The sequence below is a fragment of the Anarhichas minor genome, unplaced genomic scaffold (assembly GCF_050575085.1).
Source record: "Anarhichas minor isolate MPS153535 unplaced genomic scaffold, ASM5057508v1 ptg000040l, whole genome shotgun sequence".
Lineage (NCBI taxonomy): Eukaryota > Metazoa > Chordata > Actinopteri > Perciformes > Anarhichadidae > Anarhichas > Anarhichas minor.
This window is the reverse complement of record NW_027466486.1, coordinates 1,706,649-1,726,816: the sequence shown is the minus strand read 5'-3', so window position 1 is coordinate 1,726,816 and position 20,168 is coordinate 1,706,649. Positions and strand designations below refer to the sequence as shown.

The window sequence follows — 20,168 nt, the reverse complement described above, 5'->3', positions numbered from 1 at the left end:
TCATCATCAGTAGGATTCCGTGTCGAAAGGACGTGGGGGCGGGAAAGCATGTGTTTTTAAAGGCTTCATATTTACATGGGAGATATATAATGCCTCGGAAAATACATGCAAGATATAAAGTAGACCGTGTTTAATAGTTGAAATGTGTTTGTATGGGTTAAACGCCCAAATCCTTAAAATCTACAGTCTAGAACCTATTTATTAATTTAAAAAAAGATGTGAGATTGTAATTATCGATGTAAACACAGCTGGCTCCGGACAGCCAATCACGCGACGCGCCGTCGGTTCCGTGTTTGGAAGTGAAGCGACACTCTCAACTGTCACTGCTGCAGTTCAGTTTAGAAACACACCGACCAGGAAGTCTTAAAACATGATGTAACGTCTTCTCATGTTATGTTTGCAGGCTGCACGCACACAATGGTAGGCGACGTTTTTTTTTTTTTTTAAGCTTAAGTTTACCTGAAGTATTTTAAATCAACCTGTTGCTGTCCCGTGGCTGTACTTTGGTGTGTAGGCTATTCTTGTAAAAACGCGAATGCTGCTGAGTGGTGCGAAAACACAGCATACTAGATCACTTTAAATACTATATATATATCTCTTAACTTAACTGACTAAGAATAGTGATTTGCAGCTATATTGTATCCATATACTACAGCATTTGAATAAGGTTAATCAAGGCCTAACAAGTCTTCATGTCAGTATGAATCAGTTAGAAAACATGTAAGAAACACACATCTTGCAGTAAATGTTTATCTGCAGAGCTGTGTTGCTCAATAACACCTGTTGCTGTTGAAACTGCTGGTTTCAGGCGTTGCTTCCTGGCTTACAGACAAAAGGCTCACATCTCTTTTTTCTGTTTGTCACACTCTCTTTGAAACCAGTTTTATAAACTAGTATATCTTCAAATAGTTCCCTGCAGTCGGTCTGACGTCACATTTTTACAAAACTTAAAATAGTTTCAAAAGTACCTCTTGCTTTCACAAAAGATGAAACATGAATCAGTGATGGATGTATAATTAATGCCCGATGGCACCAAATCTGTCATACGTAGAGTATTTGAAGTCTGCATCCTCAGGATATCCATTGCCAAACATGGAAACCTCAGGGCTTTTGTTGTCATTTTCCTTAGTTGAACACAAAACACATAAGACAGCACAAACTTTAAACAAATGGAAGAAGAAATTCGATTTTTTTGTAGCAACACCACAGTGTAAAAAACAAACAGCATTCAAAATCTTACTTAATTAAGAGGGTAATAAATATTAGCATCAAGTACTCATGATGCAAAATTGCTCATTCGGGCTGCACAATAAATCAAAATGCTATCAATGGAGTAAGTAACATAAAATAAAAATACTCAAGTCAACCACAAGTACCTTAAGATTAAATTTAAGTAAAATACAACACCACATAACTCAATCGTAGGGGGGAAAGATGTGTAATCAATCACAACTGAATCAATAAACTAAACAAATGTAGCGTAATGTCAAAGTGAAACCTGTCTTTAGAGTAAAGAAATAATATCTGGCATTGTTGTCTTCCTGTCAACTCTATTTCCAGTGACTTGTTTCAAAATGAGTAAGAGGAAAGGTAAAGGGGTCAGTGACGTGTCAGCTGTCAAGAGGCGCAGCGTGACGGCTGATCTGAAGCACCAGAGACCTTCCTCCAGCAGAGGCACTCCCTCCTCCACCGTGAGTGCCCCCCCCCCCCCCCCCCCCCCCCCCCCCCCGTTCTCTGTGTTTACTATCACCAGCTCTTTAACGGGGTAAATGTTGTTTTCTGCATGTGTCTCCAGGGAGATATCGGCCTCATTGAGAGCATCACTCTGAAGAACTTCATGTGTCACCATTGGCTCGGTCCGTTCCAGTTTGGGCCCAATGTGAATTTCATCGTCGGCAACAATGGCAGTAAGAACCGGATTTCTAAATGTCGTGTCGTCCGCTTGTTGTCTTTGACTTATGTGGTTAACACCCACATAAGTGACGGATCCACAGTATGTACTCTCTTTAAGTCGAGGAAACTTCAAATCCATTCATGTTGGTTAAATAAAACGGGACTGAATTTCATTTTAACAAAGAGGAGTGTTCTGAAACTGTGACTGTTTTGTATTCAGATGATCATCTACAAGACACAGTAGAGCAGTTACTGCTGAGATAGGTTATTATTAAACAATTTACATAACAAGGACAAATATTTCCTCTCATTTCCTGTCATCTCTCTACCATCACTACCTGATAAAAGCATAAAAAGGCACCCAAAAAATTACATTACATTATTGTTGTGATTTGTTTTCAACCAACTAATCGTTTCAGCTCTAATCGGGGCTGTCCTCTCTCAGTAGATCATTAGAATAATCAGTGTCTGAATCAATTGTTTTTAGTCAATTTCTTTGTTTTTATGAGCTTTTTTGGGGATGTATTTTCTGTGTTAATTTTTTAATAAACGTATATTTAAAGATGCCTCTGCGTAAATAAACTCAACTGTGGAGGAAAAGTTACACTTAAAAAAATCAATTAAAGCAGCTTAAAGGGTACTGGATGCTATTTTCTCATCTTGATGTCAAAGTGACTGATTGGGAAAACATTTGTGAAATTGTACCAGTATTGAGGGAGAACGCTGCAGACTGGAGGCGCTAAACGCCTGCGATGTAATCACTTGGGGCAACTCCTCACCGTCAATGGTGGCATCCACTAAAAGTGCTTGTTTTAGCCACTGATAGGTTCAGATTGATTTATAAATGTTTGACGACATTATAAACAGGACCTTAGAGAGAAATAAAGCATTTTTTTCCCCTTCTGATTCGTCCGGTCTGTTTGTCTTTGTGTCATGTGACTTGTTGTAGAAGACGACAGCGGAAACGTGAGTGAGAGTTGGAGAGAGGAGAGCTGGTGTTTGTCAGAGTTTGTTGTCTTGAAGCACAGAAAGCAGAGCTTAGTGTTATTTAAAAGATGTTCAATGTCATGGATGAATGTTTAGCTGATCTCAACAATGTGGACGTGATGCGAGACTTCAGAGTGAAACTTGGTTAAAGAGAATAAAAAAACAGGCCGGATCAAGTAAGAAGACAATCGTCCTTTCTATAGTGTTGTCAGAGACTTATAATAACAGTCTGAGCCTGTCAGTGGGAAAAACAAGCACTTTTAGTGGAGGTACATTGACGGATGGTGAGGAGTTGCCCCGAGCGAATGCATTACAGCCTGTTTAATATCTGCCGGCTGCAGCGTTCTCGCTAAATACTGGACCAATGCTCTATTATTTAGTTAGACACAAAAACATGGGGAAATAGAATCCAGGTTGAAAAATACCAAAGTTACCCGTCGACATTTAAATATATCATTTAACCTAATTTGTTTATTCAAAGCCGACTTCACTGAGGATTTCAGTGGACAAGTGATTCCATTCATAGTATTATGCAGCGATTCAATCCCTTGTCTTTGTTGTTTCCAATCAAAATCTCAGGTGGAAAAAGTGCAATCCTGACTGCTCTGATTGTGGGCCTCGGTGGAAAGGCCACCGTCACAAACAGAGGAATGTCTCTGAAGGATTTTGTGAAAACCAGTGAGAAGTAAGTCAGACTGCATAATGTTATTCCAGAGCATCCTTATCATGTTGATGTAAATACTGTAAATTGCTCCTAGAATACCACCACAGTATAATCCGCTCTCTAGCACTGCAGATATCACGGTAAAGCTGAGAAACAGAGGACAAGATGCTTTTAAACGGGACGTCTACGGCGACTGCATCTCCATCGAGCACCGCATCTCCAGTGATGGATGCCGGACCTGCAGACTCAAGAACAAGTCAGGTGACTTTTCCTGAGTTACAGATGATGTCCAAGTCTTATTTAACCTTCGCTAAATGTCAGATAATCCAGATGCACACGGGAGTGACGACAAAGCACTTCAATCAGACCTTCACCCCTCCAACCTGTATACATTCGTTACTCTCCGTCAGGAATTTTCCTCTATAAACTCGCATGCGTGTGCTTTATAAGCATGACACTGTTTCACTGTTTTATGCCATCTGTCCAAGTGGGAATTTAAAGGTAAGACGTATTTACATTCACACTTGGGCTGATGTTTCCCATGAGTTGTAAATGTCACTTGAGTTATTTTGTAAGTAAAAGGAAGTTGAACCATTTAGGAGAAGTTTTCATCCTGAGAAGTGTGTTTAACCAACCGCATGATCTCTGTTGGGGAGATGCTGGTTGTATCAGGTGTGATTTACCTTCTCGAATAATCTGCAGATTATTTTCTTGATAAATAGTTTTGTCTATAAAATATCCAAAAACAGTGAAAAATATCTGTTCAAGCTTCAGTTTAGCCGACGAACAGATTCAGTTTACTTTTATAAAATGACTAAGAAACACATTAAATCATCGCATTTAAGAAGCTGGAAGCACTCACTGAAAAATGACTGAAACGATTATCTTTGGACGATTAATAGACTGATCGTTGCTGCTCGACAGTAGCAATGTTGTGCCTCTGAGTGTCGTGCAACTTACATTCAATTCAATTCAATTATCTTGATGGCATGAAGGTTTCAAAAAAGCAATGTTGGCAAAGCATCAAAATACAAAGTAAACAATAATATTGATAAAAATATGAACACATGATTGTACTTTCTCATCTCCTTTAGGACAACAGAGGTTTGAACCACATTGATTGTCTTTTATCTTGTATTTCAGGACAACTTGTCTCAAACAAGAAGGAGGAGCTGACCGCCATTTTGGACCACTTTAACATCCAGGTACTAGAGAAAGAAACATTCCTTTATTAACTTTTTTTACTAACACTGTACAGCTCGTTTTAAAACGGATATATTTTTCTATTTCTTATTTTCGAGTCTTGACTTTTGCGGTGCTTGTTTTTTATTTTTACTTTATCTTAATATGTTTATTTTGACCATACTACAGAATCCCTTGAATGTGAAAACCCACAAATATGCAAACAAATTTTCAGATTAAATTTTCAGATTAAATGCCCTCATTTCATTTTTTGAGCTTTCTGAATGTTCTGCCAAATAATGATCCTCGAAGGCTTCAGCAGCACTTTTGTTTTGTGTGTTCCAGTTGGATAACCCCGTGTCCATTCTCAACCAAGAAATGAGTAAACAGTTCCTGCATTCAAAGAGTGAATCCGACAAGTATAAGGTGCAAGACCGCCATCGTTAATTATGAGCTTCACATCTGTAATCATAGTTAACATGATGGTATAAAGCTTTCATCTCCACATGTTTAGATGAATGTTTTGGACCTTTTTTCCGTTTGTAGTTCTTCATGAAAGCAACTCTGCTGGAACAGATGAAGAGAGATTACATCCACATCAAGCAGACCAAAACAGTTACACGACAGCAGGTTGAGAGACAAGAGGAGGTACTATATATTCATGATTTCATATTTACTTGTATTGTATGTATTTTTATAGCTTAACACACGGGAGCTTCGTGTGCTCCTCTCCGGATACTGATACCATGTAGGTGCACCTGTTTAAAAAGCATTAGATTAGATAGATTCATTTTGAAGATGTATCAAATAATAACAATACAAAACAAGAATAACCAATATAATAAGCAGTAAACAATTCTAGATAAACTAAATAAATATTTGATGTTCAAAAAGTAGTAAGCAGAACACTTTAATTAAATGATAAACTTAAAGTTGATCACATCTACACATAAGTAATCATCTTAATATATAGAAATAAAAAATAACAGTTAGCATTACAGTCCCGAGACGGAGAGAAAGGCTTCAAGAACATTTTCTACACACTTTTTTTTGATATTAATTCTCTTGTTGTTCTTCCCATAAAGCACTTTGTAACTTCTGTTTTGAAACGTGTTGTATAGTAGGTGAAGTTTGCTTCCCTGCTGATAAGTTTGTCGATGAATAATTTCACGTGTACAGTGTATTATTTTTGCCCAAAGAAAACCGAATCATTTTAAGATCTCGCACAATGTTTGTGTTCAGTCTCTCAAGGACCTGAAGCAAGAGTTTCTCCAGAAGAAAGAGAGGTATGAAAAGTGGCCGTCCTTCAGTGAGATGAAGGTGGTTTTGGAGAATCTGAAGAAAGCAATGGCATGGTGTTTGGTAAGAGTTTATCACTGTGTAATACACATTCATTTGAGTTACATCTTTCTTTTATTATATGTTTTATTATATTGTATGTCTCTTTTTCTCATCACTCTGAGGTCAGAGAGAAGGAGCAGCTTGTGCAGCAGTTACAAGAGGACGTTGAAAAGGAAGCGAACAATCCCAAACATCAGGACAACCTTCAGCTCTGTCAGGTGAGTCATAAGTGTTCCCATTCTGTTGAATAAATACAAGTCTATTTAAAAAACCCTATCTTCAAACTGTCACCACCATATAAACCAGCTGTCCTCACCCACTAACGTGTTTACAGATGTCCTCCACTGAAAGAAAACCAACTAACAACTTGGACATAATTGATTTTTAAATGTCATCTTTAAAGATATGTCTGCTCTTTTTCTTATCTTTCACACAGTCTGAGGCCACACAAGTAGAGAAGATGCTTCAGTGCATCAAAAGCAGGGTTGACGGCATGAGACAGGAACAGGAGTCTCTGTCTGAAGACAATCTGAGTTTGAAAGAGCAAGTGAAGGTTGTCAGCAAAGCTCACAAGGAACAGGAGGTATGGATCGGGAAATACGATATATCAAATGTACAACATTTATATCGGTTCAAGTGATATCATTTTTTTCCTCGTAGCTTGTTTATTTCCGAGCTCTGAACAAACTCAAACAGTCAGAGAAGGAGCAAGACCTTCTTCAGGAAAGAATTAATAAGGCAAAAACAAGGTAGGGGAGTAGAACGGTGAAAATGACATCTTTACTTTAATACAAATACATGCATTTAATTGAAATGTTATCCCTTCTCACTTTATTTTAGTGTAAGCCTTGACAACGATGTAGACACGGAATATACAAAACAGCAGAAGAAAATATCCAGTCTGAAGGAGCAGCTTGCAGAGCTTGAAACAAAGGGCTCAAAGCTGAATCAGGAGATCAAGAACAAACATCAGGCACTTTTCACAGGAAGGGAAGAGCGGGACAAGCTGAGGTACGAGACGTGATATTTTTTGCTTGGTGGTACAATTTGAGTGAGAGCCCAGTTGATCTGCAGTCCAGTGAAATATTCCCCGGTCTGTTCACGTTGATTAGATTGGAGGAAAGAAACATCCAGGTCGTGTACGAGTCCAAACTGAGGAGGAAAAATCAGATCCTCGCCAGTCGGACAAACAAACTGAAGCGGTTTGGAGATCAGGTACCCGACCTGCTGGGTTCCATCGCTGAGGCGTACGCCACAGGGCGCTTTCTCAAGAGACCTGTTGGTCCAATAGGTGACTTTTTTTTTTTTTTTCTCCCTGTGTTCTGTTGGCTTGACTTATTTGGATAGTATTTATTTCAGAAAATACGTTTATTTCCTTTCTTGCTGAGAGTTGAAAAATAAATCAATATCACTCGCATATCTGTATATGTCTATTAAATATGATGCAGGAACCAGTAGGCCGTTAGCTTAGCTTAGCATAAAGACTAGAAACGGGGGGAAACAGCCAGCATGGCTCTCTGTTAACAAAATCCGCCTACCAGCACCTCTAAAATTATTTATATTAATATTTATAATCATATTGATTTCACAGTCGATCTCCTCATCTAACTCCTGTCAAGTCAGCTAATAACATATTTATTTTATTAATTTGCTTTATTATCTGTGAAAGTATCATTCTGTCCTGCTGTCTTTTTAACAATTGGCATACAGATGATTCACTCTCAGTTTCTACATTTCAAGTGAAGCAGTAAATCCAGTTAAATTGTACGTACTGTAGTTGACAGTCTGTGTTTGCTCTCAGGGGCGTGCATCAGTTTGAAGGATCCCATGTTGGCCGTGGCCGTGGAGTGCTGTCTGCGGAGCTTCATGAAAGCTTTCTGCTGTGACAACTACAAGGACGAGGCGGTCCTCCAGGAGCTGATGTGTCGCTACTATCCAAAGGGCAACAGGCCGCAGCTCATCGTCAGCCGTTTCTCTGAAAAAGTTTACAACATTCATGGACGGTCAGCAGCAGCAGCAGCATTACAGATTTGTTGACTTTTATCTGGACACATTTTACATTTTGTTTTCCTTCTCTGCTGTTTTGTAGGAAAGCACATCATCCAGAATATCCGTCCGTGCTGGACATAATCACAGCAACAAGCCCGGTCATCATCAACTGCCTGATTGATATGAGGGCGATAGAGTCAATTCTCATTATCAAAGTTAGTATGTGCACTCATGCCTGTTAATGCCGATTGTTGCACAAAGTATCTGACCTGTGACCTTTGTGTTGAATCAAAGGAAAAAGACAAAGCGAGGAGGGTCATGCAGCAAGGCCGGCCTCCTAAAAACTGCCGTGAAGCCTTCACTGCTGAGGGAGATCAGGTGTTTTCAAACCGTTATTACACCTCCGACTTCAACATGGCCAAGTATCTCGGCGGGGATCTCGAGACTGAAATAAGGTAACTGTGTAAAAAAAATGATAATAATATTTAATGATAGTTTGAGGGAAGGAAATGTCCAACGTGAAACACCAGTTGAAACCAGCTGCTGGCAGTGAACTGGATTTTAAGAACAGATTCTGGTAAACAGCTGTTCTTCATCCTGTCAAAACTAATATACAGTGATGTAATTTACCCAAGTACTGCACATGTACTACTTTACTTGAGTTTTCTTGCAACTTTACACTTCTATTCCACCACATCTCAGTGGCAAATATTTTACTTTTGACTCCTTTACATTTGTCAGTTTGAGATTTTGTTTGGAGTTGTGATGTGAGATAAAAATCGATGCTTCCTGTCACAGTATGTTGGAGTCAGACCTGGAGAATCACCAGGCTCAGCTGTCCAGGTTTCAGCTCCACGTGACCTCTGTGACCGAGGACATCATCAGCATGGAGAACAATCTGAACAACACCATCATGACCCTGAAGAAGACTCTGGTCAGTGATGAGCGCCAGAACCTGGTTTAACTTAACAGTCTTGCTGTTGGCTTAACATTTTCATTCTTCTCCTGTAGATGCTGTTCTCATGGCTTCTTTTTGTTCTCTTCGTGAGAGAAAGATTGATTATAGAGATGCTGTGTGTGATTGATCTACCTTTATGAAGGTTCAATTAAAAGTAATTTCAGTTTTATTTTACATTTTCAATGCAGGTCTCTGTGAATCAAGTCAAGGCATCAATAACTGAGCTGGAGACTGCTGGCGAGGAGCACATCGATGACATCAGCTCCTTGGTGATCATTTTGGTTTTATTTGTACCGACCCCTCTCAAAACAGACATAAATCTTTCCACATGTAAATCTAATGTCTTAACATACATCTTGCAGGAAGAAGTCTCGCAGGAGAACCGACAGAAGCTCGAGGCAGAAAAGCAGACTGTTTATGAGGCGAAGACGGAGCTCGACAAGCATCAGAGAGCAGCAGAGGACACCGAGTCCAAGTACTCTGCTGTTAGAGAATGGATTGATCAGCTTTCTGACGACATGGAGGCGTTAAAGGTGCAGTAGATCTTTGTTGTATCACTTTGTTTAGAGGCTAAAAATAGTTACAGAAATCAAAAGATGCTGCAGACTTGTTTTCTGTAGTTTTGATGTTACTTCTGTCCTCTGGTTTTAAATACATCTGAATTGTGGAGGCTTTTTATTTGACAGCGCTATTTTTCTTCTTGAGGATCTAAGTGTGTCAAACTGTCCTCAAGAAGAGGTGATAGTGTAGTTGACTATTATTGTTTGTTGACCCAAAGGATGAGCAGCTGATGCTGGATGCTGAGTGTGCAAAACATGATCGAACCCTTAAGATTTTGGAAACCAAACTGAAGGCTCATGATGACAGCATCCAAGCTATGAACATTGACCTCGCTGAAAGAGAAGAAGAGTTACAGGTAACAAGAGCTGCACTAAATGTGTTCAACGCATTACATTTAGCTGTTTTCTTTACCTCATGCATGTATTGAAGGCTTTTTAGCTACAGTACGTTCTACAGATGAAGTCCAGTCTTAAGCTACACCGACAGCTAGCAGTTAGTAAACGGAACCAAAGAGAGGATTTACTGCCTCCAGAGTAATTCAGAGTTGTCAGAATGTCACCAGACCTCACATGTGATGACAGGAATATGTGGCCAAAGCCACCGAGATCAGCCCCGAGCGGCAGCAGGTGACCGGCAGCACCAGGAGCATCGACACCGAAATCACTCGGCTGACGAAGAAAATCAAGGTGTTCGAGAGCAACCATGGCGAGCAGGAGCAGGTGGTCAGGTGAGGAGCCTTCTAGCTTCCCAGAGATTTCTTCTGCCACTGCTTCTACTTTATACTTCAATCCAATCTGCCCGTTGGCCATCACTAACTGGCCTCGTTTAACACGCTGCATACGCACACTGGAGTCTGGAATCAGAAAGAATTAGGCTATGTCGTTTTCTGCCCTCATTAGGGAGTACGCTGAGGCCCTCGCTCTCTACAGAGAGAAAACCAACCAAGTGAGAGATCTGCAGAGGTTCATCGATCAACTCGATAACATCATGTCAGACAGGCAGAACAGATACAAGACAATGCGTAGGTAAATAACGATCTACTGAGTTTGAAAAACAATCCAGAAATACATGATTACAGTGTTTAACTGGCAGTGGAAAGTCCTGATTATTTCTTCTTCTTCTCCTCCTCCTCCTCCTCCTCCTCCTCCTCCCTCCTCCTAAAGGTCACTCTCTGTCAGATGTAAGTTATACTTCAATAACTTTCTGATAAAGATGAACTGCTGTGGCTCTATGGTTTTTGATCACAACAATGAGACACTCTCAATCTCGGTACGTCAATTTTTGTGTTTTTTGTTGTTATAAATTACTCAGAAAGGTTGTTCCTGCGTTTGTTTTACGGTTGTTGTGTTTTTTTTCAATAATGGAAATAGAATTAATGAGCTCTTTAATCGCAGTAGAGTTATATAAAATCACATCACATGGAAGAAAAAAGTGTGTTCATCACAAAAGACGAAAAAACACTTGAAGGTAACGGTTTAAAGTAAGATGGGGAATCCTGGTGACCATGCACATCCCTGGTTCAAGTGCACATATCATCCCTCGTCTCTCTTGCGTTATTTCCTGTATCTACTCATAAGTGCCCCCAAAATGTCTTGAGCAAAAAGCTGGAACCTATAACATGCACGACTTCTTTTTTGTAACTTATGGAAAAAAAATGAACACTCAATACAAGTACTACACAAACCTGTTCTGGCACACGTAAAGGTGAAGCCTCCGGGCAGAGAGGACGATGGTGTGAGCGACATGAGGTCGCTGTCTGGGGGTGAACGCTCCTTCTCCACCGTTTGCTTCATGCTCTCTCTGTGGGAGATCACCGAATCGCCCTTCAGATGCCTCGATGAGTTCGACGTCTACATGGTGAGCGCACAGAATCATCAGAAACACACACGTATTTGTGTAAAAATATGCATCGACGTTTGGCTTTCACTCACTTCGATTAACTCTGTCGTAGGATATGCACAATCGCAGAATCTCTCTGGATCTCCTCCTGGAGCTGTCAGAGCGGCAGCACCTTCGACAGTTCATCTTCATCACTCCCCTCACCACCAGGTGGCGCTCCTCTTAATAATTGCCTCGGTTTACATGCTGTCCTTTCCATTAACTGAACCTTTCCATTTTGCATAACTTTCACTTTGTTTCTTATATGGAGGCTTAAGTGTGCCAACAGATCAATTATAGATTTTTTTTATTGTGGCTGTTTGGAATAAATTGTAATACATAATAGGGATTATTTTTTCAGCATTTATATAGAAATTGGAAAATATAAAAGTGATAAGCTGATTATGAACATAGCAAGTTTTGATGCCAATTTTCTGCCTTTAAATTGTGTATTTTTTAATGCATTTTTAACTGATTTGCTACATAAAACAAAAAATAATCTGCCATTTTTTACTATTATGTCTTTTTATCATTATAAATTATTATTAAATTTATATAGAAATATTTCATTTTTTTATTAGTTCTTTCCCAATAGATTCAGTTGCATCATTTAAATAGAAAATGATTTAATTTAAATAATAATGTTTTAATCACATTGTGCCACCAGGCAGCTGCCATATTCTTCTGTGAACTTGGGCATTTCCTGTTGTACCTCTATGCTTTAACGAAGACTTTATTCACTGTGTGTCAATAATGTTTGACGACTAATGAAATAATAACCGTGGTTCGTTATCTTTCAGCAATCTGCCCAAAACCAGCCTCATCAAAATCCACCAGCTTCAGGATCCTGAAAGAGTTCGTAGCGAAACGATGGATGAAGATGTTTGAGCTGAGCTCCAGTGTCAGAAACATTAAAAGAGATGAGGATGAATGTGCATGTGCACGGTCGATGTATATTTCAGTATTGCTTTGTGTGTTCGGGAGTTGTAAATGTAATTTGTTTGCTGTGATAAATTCTTGAATGTGTCGTGTCATTCCTGTTATGCAGCCTATAAAATTATTCAAGAACGTTTGAGTATTTTATATTTTTATGGATTATAGCCCTTGTATGTACCAAAAAAATGTCGGTTAAGTTTTTTTTTTAAAAAGCAGTTTTTATGTGATGAAATATACCGTAGTCTTTAATGTTATAAATATTAGACACATTCTGAAGAAAACACGAGGAAGTGATTCATGGGGACAGAAGTGTTGCTGCATAACAGGAATGACCCTTTTATGAAATGTAGTAATTGTGTTATTACAATATGTGTTGCCTTTAACGTGTTATTGATTTGATATTTATTGTTTTTTTTCACTCTGAAGGCTCTGCTGCCACCAACTCTGAGGACATTTAAAATTTGGTGTGTTTGGGTGTAAAGACCAGTACTGCCTCTAGGGACCGCTAGCAAGATTCTCACTCTTTGTATTACTATTCTTAATATTTATCATCCATTATATCATTTTGGGCATCTCAATAACATATTAATTTCAGTTATGAGTGGAAGTTTTTTTTAAATGTTTTAATGATATTTTTGTGTAGTCTTACCTCAGGAGTCAGTGTTAATATTTATAATAAATTTGCTCCTGGAGTCGATCATATTTGGGCTCTGTGACATAAACATGTACACTCTCCAGTTCTCTGAAAACCACTCATGTAGCAGCTGTTTACTGTAACTGCTGTGAAAATCATGGCCATTGTTACAATTAAATTTTGAATTATCCAAACATCTTTGTATCGGTCATACTTTTCATACCGTTCACGCCTTCCATCCACATCAACACAGACATTCAACGCAGCCTTAAAGTCTGCAGCAGCGTGGTCCTTATCTTCCCATGAATTACACCTGCTAGACCTCGTCTTTTGAAAAAGCCTGGTGACGGTTTATTCATTTTAATCACTACAGAATTAATTTTGGGTGCAACACATGCCACATGTATAAAAGAATACAGTCACTTGTATTATGATTTTTTCCATATTTGATGTAAACATTTACAAGACAAATAATCTTGACATAGTGACCGGAATGAAATGTATAAATAATATAGACTTTAATAATGTGAGGGTTGGTTTCAGTTATGTTAGAGACAGAACAGTGAAACGCTTCTGCAACCTCCACTACTGTAAGTGGACTGCAAGTCTAGAAATGTTGAAGTAAAACTGTTGAAAGAGAATTTCTGCAATAACTTGAACTCACATCGTCATCTGGTTGCCATCTCACACTGAAACACTCTTTCAAAAGCTTTGTCAAGCGCCTCTCTCTTGAGGGTCCTGCATCTTTAATGATTGTTGCAAACAGAATAGAAGATGAGACCTTTCAATAAAAAGTTTCAACTTACAAAAAAGTTGTATAAGTAGGAATGCAGTGTGTCCAGTAAACATAAAAGAGGCTTTTTTCCCTCCCTTTTTCTATTTTTTGCTGCATTGGAAGTGGAGCCCCTCTCACAGGGTCCCCCGGCCCAGAGAGAGAGAGAGAGCTCCTAGCAACAAGGTCAAAAGCTGAGACTGTACTCGTTTTGCAGTGCTCTTCCTTTCTGTAAACATGTTGATATGTACTGAGTTAAGTTGTTTTAGTCTAAATCAAATAAGCAGCCTGAAAGAGAAGCCAATTTTGAATCTTTTTCGGGAATAATGCATGAGTACTGTGCCTAATGACAGCCTTAATTTTGGCCTTTCCTCTAAATTCAGCGACAAGCAGTACAATAAAATAATAAAAAGAAAGCTGCTCCATAAATGTATTTCTGCTCATCCCAGAAGTCACTGAAGCGAAACATAATACAATGTTAATGTGAAAGCTCTTCCTCGAAGATTAGCCCACAACTGCAATCCAATCTTTTTTTTTAAAACTCATGTGTCACACATACACGTGTATCAACTGGAGGGAATCATGCTCCCACATTACTGGAGGTGAACTAATGGTCTGATGAGGCACACACTGTACATCCCATGCAACAATACTAAATGAAGTCCATAGGGTTTCTCTTTTATAACCACCTAAAGATGCAAAAGGTAAGAGATTATATTTTTTCTGACAAGTAATATATGCATGCAAAGAACCTACTCTTCTTGGTTCCATCGTGTGAAAACATCCGGAACAGACAGGAGCCTCTCTATTCTTCAATAGCTCAACAAGCCTGGATAGTAGAGACAGTTACAATTAGGAGTTATTGTTTTGTTACTATTATGTAAAGCATACAGTAGTAGCAGCAGTGAACACTGGGGATCCTAAATACTGCAGGAACATAATTGAATGCAGTGCTCCACTGATTTACAAGCTAAGGTTGAATGAGAATGTATAGGGTTACTGTGCACAAATCACATTGGCATGTTTTGAAATAGAAATGTATATCTTATAGCTATATTCAAAATTATTCAGCATTTGACATTCTCATGCATACAACCACAAGAAGCGAGTCCATTGAAAAATCGTCCAAGCATTGTTGTTTGTTTGTTTTTGTTTTTCCTGTGGAAATGGCAGAGAACCTAATGAGACATTAAAACATGTGCTGCTGTCCAGAGTGTGTGGGTTACTGACGGGGAGAGGAGCGAGCAGGGAGGGCTCACTTCTGCATGTCACACTGCAGCAGGAGCACGATGGACGGGTCGCTCTTCGCAGCCTCTTTGAACTCGTCCAACGAGATCTGGTCGTCGTTGTTCTTATCCATCTTGCCGAAGATCTTGTCCACCCTCTGCTGTGGTGTCAAACCATCCTCGTTCATCTTCATCATGATCACAGTGCCCACCATTTTGTAGATAGCCTGTGAGGGAGGGAGGCGCAGTGAGAAATTAGAGTGTAGAGTGTTGGTTATTATGTAATGCCTACATTTGTTCATCAGTGATTCCAAACCAGGGCTACTTGTACCATGGGGTGCACTTTTGCACTTCAAGCTCAACTAAATAACTAAACTAAACTAACATAGAATTTCTGATTTATTTAGAAAATATATTTTTGATATATTTCACATATTTGTGTGAGGAAAAATAGGATTACAAATTGTTAATAAATAAATATCTATTTATTACACTAGTAATAATAGCTTTAGCTGCCAACCCGAATCACTTGTAACACATGAAAATTGCATGAAAATTTGCAAACAAGCAGAAAAGTTGAAATAGTGAGCTAAAAGTAAACAGTTGAAAGTGCTAAATGTAAAGGATAAATGGGTTAAATGTCCAGCGTTTGCCACTCAAAGTGGTGGTAGTATGAATGATAACTGGACCAAACCATTTAAAGGTGCTAAATTCAAAATACAAAGCATTAATATGGCAGCAAACACTTATCTGCTAGATATGGATGATTAATTACGTCCCGAGCAGAGAACAAAGTCACTCTACCTCTGTGTGTGTTGTAAGCAGAGCTTCTCTGTGCTTTGTTGACATAGCTGGGCCAGGCCATGCGTGCTTTTAGTGCATGTTCATATTTGCGTGCCTTCCCCACTGGCTAGCTAATTGCCGCCTCTCCGCACTGTGCACAGACGGCGGTTACAGCTGAGAACGCTGAGACGACAAACGACGTCATTGCTAAAGCGTACCGCCCACCACCCAGCTCTCCCTCAAGTAAACACTGTTAGATCTGTCAGCACTGTTGCCGTTGTTTGCACTGTTAGCTGCTAGCCGCCGGCTCAGTCGTTGCCATGTTGAAAGCCGCGTGGAGACAATAGATATGCTCTGTATTTTGAATTCAGCACCTTTAACATTGACAATTCAATTGTATAAAAAAACAATTGTGACATTAAACACTTGAATACAATTAATAGTGTTGAATAACATCTAATCCATTCATAAAAACATATTTTGAACATGACGGATGGGGCCAATAAAGTTTATCGTTTGTATCTTGTTGAGTTTATCTAATAGGGTTGAAAAGCACTGATGTAGAAGCACACACCACATTTATCACGACAGGAATTGTCAATATACTCCAATATCACTGCGACATATCAGTTTTACTATACTGATTGTGCTTCCAGAAATAGAGCGGTGTAATTCAATACAACTGCATTTATGTCGTTATGAAACTGCCTCTGCACTCAAAGCGCAGGTGTGCAGGAGACAACAACAACAAAAAAAACAGGGCCTGTCCCCTGATGAGCGAGGGCTTAATGACTCGATAATCCCTTACCTCGATTATCTCCAGCATCTCCACTCTGGTGATTTTGCCGTCACCATCCAGGTCATACATGTTGAAGGCCCAGTTGAGTTTCTGCTCAAAGCTGCCACGGGATGTGATGGACAGAGCGCAGATGAACTCTCGGAAATCGATGGTCCCGTCTCCGTTTTTATCAAAGGTTCTGAAGGCGTGCTGTGCAAACTTTGATGCGTCGCCATAAGGGAAGAACTGCAAATGTGGGAGAGATGTGTGTTGAATAATTCAAGCAGGGCTTTAAAAAGACTTACTCGCAGTAGTTTGACGATGGGAAACAGCCATGACATGATTACATGTTCAGACAGATGATAAAGGAGAGCAGCAGTGGTTCACACAAACCTTGACATAGAGCTGCTGGAACTCATCCAGATTCAGCCTGCCAGTGGGGCAGTCTTTCAGGAAGCCTTTGTACCACTGCTTCAGCTCGTGTTCATTAAACTCTGTGTTCTTCACCAGATCCTCCATCACCTCGGGAGTCAGCTTGCTGTTCTGCTTTCCCATGGTTCCTGCGGTGCAAGGACACGTGAATAATGCATTTATTTATGCCTGAGCGATGGCAGTATAGGACCATCTCGAGCGCACATAGGAAACTACCTTTTTTTATTTCCACTTCAAACAGGCACAGAGACTATGTGTGTGTGTGTGTGTGTGTGTGTGTGTGTGTGTGTGTGTGTGTGTGTGTGTGTGTGTGTGTGTGTGTGTGTGTGTGTGTGTTTTGGGGGGTTTGGAGAAGGCAGCAAATATTTCCCTGGTGCTCTTGTTCTATTTCTGTCTGTGGCCCGTGTAGCACTGACCTGGATCATCACTGTCAGAGCTGATCCAGTTCATTAAATGTTCGATCGCTGCTATCAAGTTTCCACTGCAAACGCTGTCCTATAACCCGACAATGACAACAAAGCCTGCGTTTGGTTGTAAGAGGGGCACTGCTGCAGCGAATCCAGAGACCTGAGGGAGGACAGCGTGCAGGAGAACTATAGGCCTGCTGTAATCTGGATCAGTGGGGAATGTATTGTATAATCCAGTGGTCTGTATACAATATAGTGTTTAAGCCATGTTGTGGGCAATCTGCAGACCAATCAGCCGGGATTATCCACACTGAAGGGCCTCAGTAAAGAAATCATGACAATTTGAGCAACCACACCAGAGCAGACCGTCAGGAGCCTCAGATTCATTAAATATTGACTCATGATGTGGCAAATGACATAAAGTGGCCAAGAATGCGTCAATTCCTAATACATAATTCACGAAATGAAACAGCAGAATTATATGTGCACATCGGAGCGCAGGCCTTTCGTGGGAGCCTCCACCACTTGAGACCAACATATGGTCCACATATCTCTGCAGCAGCAGCAGGCTGGACGGCCACTCCACCAGACAGCACTGCATTGGCTGGGGCCTTCCACAACAAACAGCAGAAATGTGCGCTGCAGCCCAAATCAGTGCAAACCACAGCCTTTAATGTGCACCCGCTGCGTGTCACATAACCAACCCTGACGAGCACGATTGGTATTTATAGCAACCGGTCTTGGGTTTAGCGTGTATAATGGGCTACAGTGAATGACCTTGAGGACAAAGATTTTTTATGGGAAGATGACAAAACGAAATTGTTTTACGGAGCGCAGAAAACCGTCGAGTAACTGCGGCGTTTTAGGGAAACATGCGCATATCGCACAGGCCACAGGTATGGATGACTTGCTCTGCCCAAACAGAGGCCGAACAGATGCTGTTTTATTTCACGCTTTGGGAAATTACATCTGAGTTAATGCTATTAAAGCTAACAGCATCCTATGAGGACAGAGAGGGAGACGCTGCTGCTGCATTCCGATAGAAACGACGCAGTGAGAGTATTTTCAGATTAGATCCCACCGTCCTGCTCCTAATGACATATGTGCACGCGCATCGGGGCGAAAAACGTGAACATTTCATAACCAAACAGACCTATTTTTAACACGCAAGATAGCTCCCTCGGTGCCACCGCAGAGCCGCATTAGAGGCACATAAAAGCCAATTAATTGCGCAAATCTTGATGTCCTTTTTTCCATAATTCGTCAAATGATCCCTCCCTGTCTTATTTCTGATTGTTTCCAGGCAAGACGCAGTGGCTTTTATTTTAAGGGATGCGCAGGTGCCCGTGCTCGATTCCATTCATCCAAACACAAGGAAAATATGAAACGCAATGCGTGACACATTAACACAAACCATTCACCGTTTGCCGCATCTATAATCTGAAAATCTAACACAAGACGTGTACATCTGCAAGCAATCACTTCTTACCTTATTACAGTCTTGATTCTCTATAAGAATAAATCTGCTCTGGCTTCTGCAAAGTACAGAAACCCCCTTTCCGATGAAAACGTTTGCCCAAAAGGGGATTATGTTCAACACCGCTCGCCTCCTTAAATGACAAACACCCGCTAATGAAATGTCTCGATTTTCCCGACGTTATTCCAGATGAGGCGCAGCAGGGACCGATCCCACGCCAGTCTGTGGTTATGCGACTACAGGAGCGCGGCGTCACCCGTGTGCATCACTGCCTGATCATAAGTTCACTGTTGCTCTGCTGCTCGCTTTGGCTTCAGCTGGATCCTGTCACGTTATAACCGGATCCTTCATCGTGATGAGGATGAGCAGCCTGAAATTTCATCAGCAGGAAATACCTTTTTTGGGGGGAGGGGGGTTTTGGCCCCTGATCAAATAATCTATTGTAACTAATCAGAAATTGAATTCATTAAATTAGAGATTCATTAAACCTAAGCGTGAAATATTTTAGTCATGTTGTCATTAATTGTGTATAATAATAATAATGATAGTGATGGAATTTAATTACTAAAAAAACAAAGCTGGATAACCAGGGGCCCCTCCATGTTCACATGTGTGGAGGGCCATGATGAGTTAAGTCACCTTACTGCTCACCCCTTAGATGATGATTTTGACAACACACCAAACGTCCAATTTGTCAATTTATCAATTTCAATTTTTAACATGTTATTCTGGTAACAGTAGGCCTACAATGATCTGTACATTTAGGCTAATTTCCCAGCGTGAAGGTCTAAAAAGTCTAAATCAAATAGGTTTTATTATGCAGCCTGCTACTCACAGAGATTCACACAAACTGGACTATCTCTTGGATGGAAGCAGTTGTCAGGCAACCAGCGGAAACTCCAGGAAGTCACTGCTCCAGGCTAAGAAATAGTCCAGTACATAAACCCCCGGTAGAACAGCAACTTGTTGTTTTTACATTTCAGTTTTCGTACAGATTAAACAAACTAGATATTATATGTTTATTAGAGCTTTAGAGGTGCTGCCTTTGGACAGAGCCAGGCTAGCAGTTTCCCCCTGTTTTCAGTCTGTATGCTAAGCTAACCTGCAGGTTTTAGCGTCATATTTAGCAAACGAACTTGAGAGTGGTTCCATCTTCTCATTTAACTCTAAACAAGGACATAGATGAGCTTTTTTTCTCAAAATGTGGAACTATTACGATAACAGATTTATTATCTCTGTTGATGTTGCGCTTAGTTGCATATTCCTAAAC

At 40.2% G+C, this 20,168-nt stretch overlaps 2 protein-coding genes across 4 annotated transcripts; one reads left to right on the top strand and one right to left on the bottom strand.

Annotated features, from left to right (window-relative positions):
• The first annotated feature begins 301 nt into the window (after nucleotides 1–301).
• On the top strand, nucleotides 302–13,217 carry smc6 (structural maintenance of chromosomes 6). 2 transcript variants are annotated; one of them, XM_076108209.1, is made up of 27 exons: nucleotides 302–420; nucleotides 1,561–1,691; nucleotides 1,796–1,907; nucleotides 3,460–3,565; nucleotides 3,669–3,805; nucleotides 4,688–4,749; nucleotides 5,072–5,152; nucleotides 5,273–5,374; nucleotides 5,969–6,088; nucleotides 6,190–6,285; nucleotides 6,504–6,650; nucleotides 6,728–6,816; nucleotides 6,908–7,078; nucleotides 7,180–7,358; nucleotides 7,869–8,070; nucleotides 8,157–8,271; nucleotides 8,351–8,511; nucleotides 8,855–8,990; nucleotides 9,203–9,283; nucleotides 9,377–9,547; nucleotides 9,793–9,930; nucleotides 10,157–10,302; nucleotides 10,475–10,600; nucleotides 10,739–10,844; nucleotides 11,280–11,432; nucleotides 11,527–11,624; nucleotides 12,254–13,217. In XM_076108209.1, exons 2-27 carry the CDS (start codon nucleotides 1,575–1,577, stop codon nucleotides 12,339–12,341), a joined length of 3,240 nt encoding a protein of 1,079 aa, XP_075964324.1. In that variant the 5' UTR covers nucleotides 302–420; nucleotides 1,561–1,574; the 3' UTR covers nucleotides 12,342–13,217. The 2 variants fall into 2 exon arrangements, 1 of the variants encoding a protein (XP_075964324.1); XR_012959037.1 differs by lacking the exons at nucleotides 11,527–11,624; nucleotides 12,254–13,217 and having other exon boundaries at nucleotides 10,475–10,596; nucleotides 11,280–11,418.
• Nucleotides 13,218–15,050: 1,833 nt separating this feature from the next.
• vsnl1b (visinin-like 1b) lies at nucleotides 15,051–17,138 on the bottom strand. 2 transcript variants are annotated; one of them, XM_076108163.1, is made up of 3 exons: nucleotides 16,976–17,138; nucleotides 16,613–16,828; nucleotides 15,051–15,248 (listed from the first exon to the last, which is right to left on the bottom strand). In XM_076108163.1, exons 1-3 carry the CDS (start codon nucleotides 17,135–17,137, stop codon nucleotides 15,051–15,053), a joined length of 576 nt encoding a protein of 191 aa, XP_075964278.1. In that variant the 5' UTR covers nucleotide 17,138. The 2 variants fall into 2 exon arrangements, with proteins under 2 accessions (XP_075964278.1, XP_075964277.1); XM_076108162.1 differs by lacking the exon at nucleotides 16,613–16,828.
• Between the last annotated feature and the right edge of the window lie 3,030 nt (nucleotides 17,139–20,168).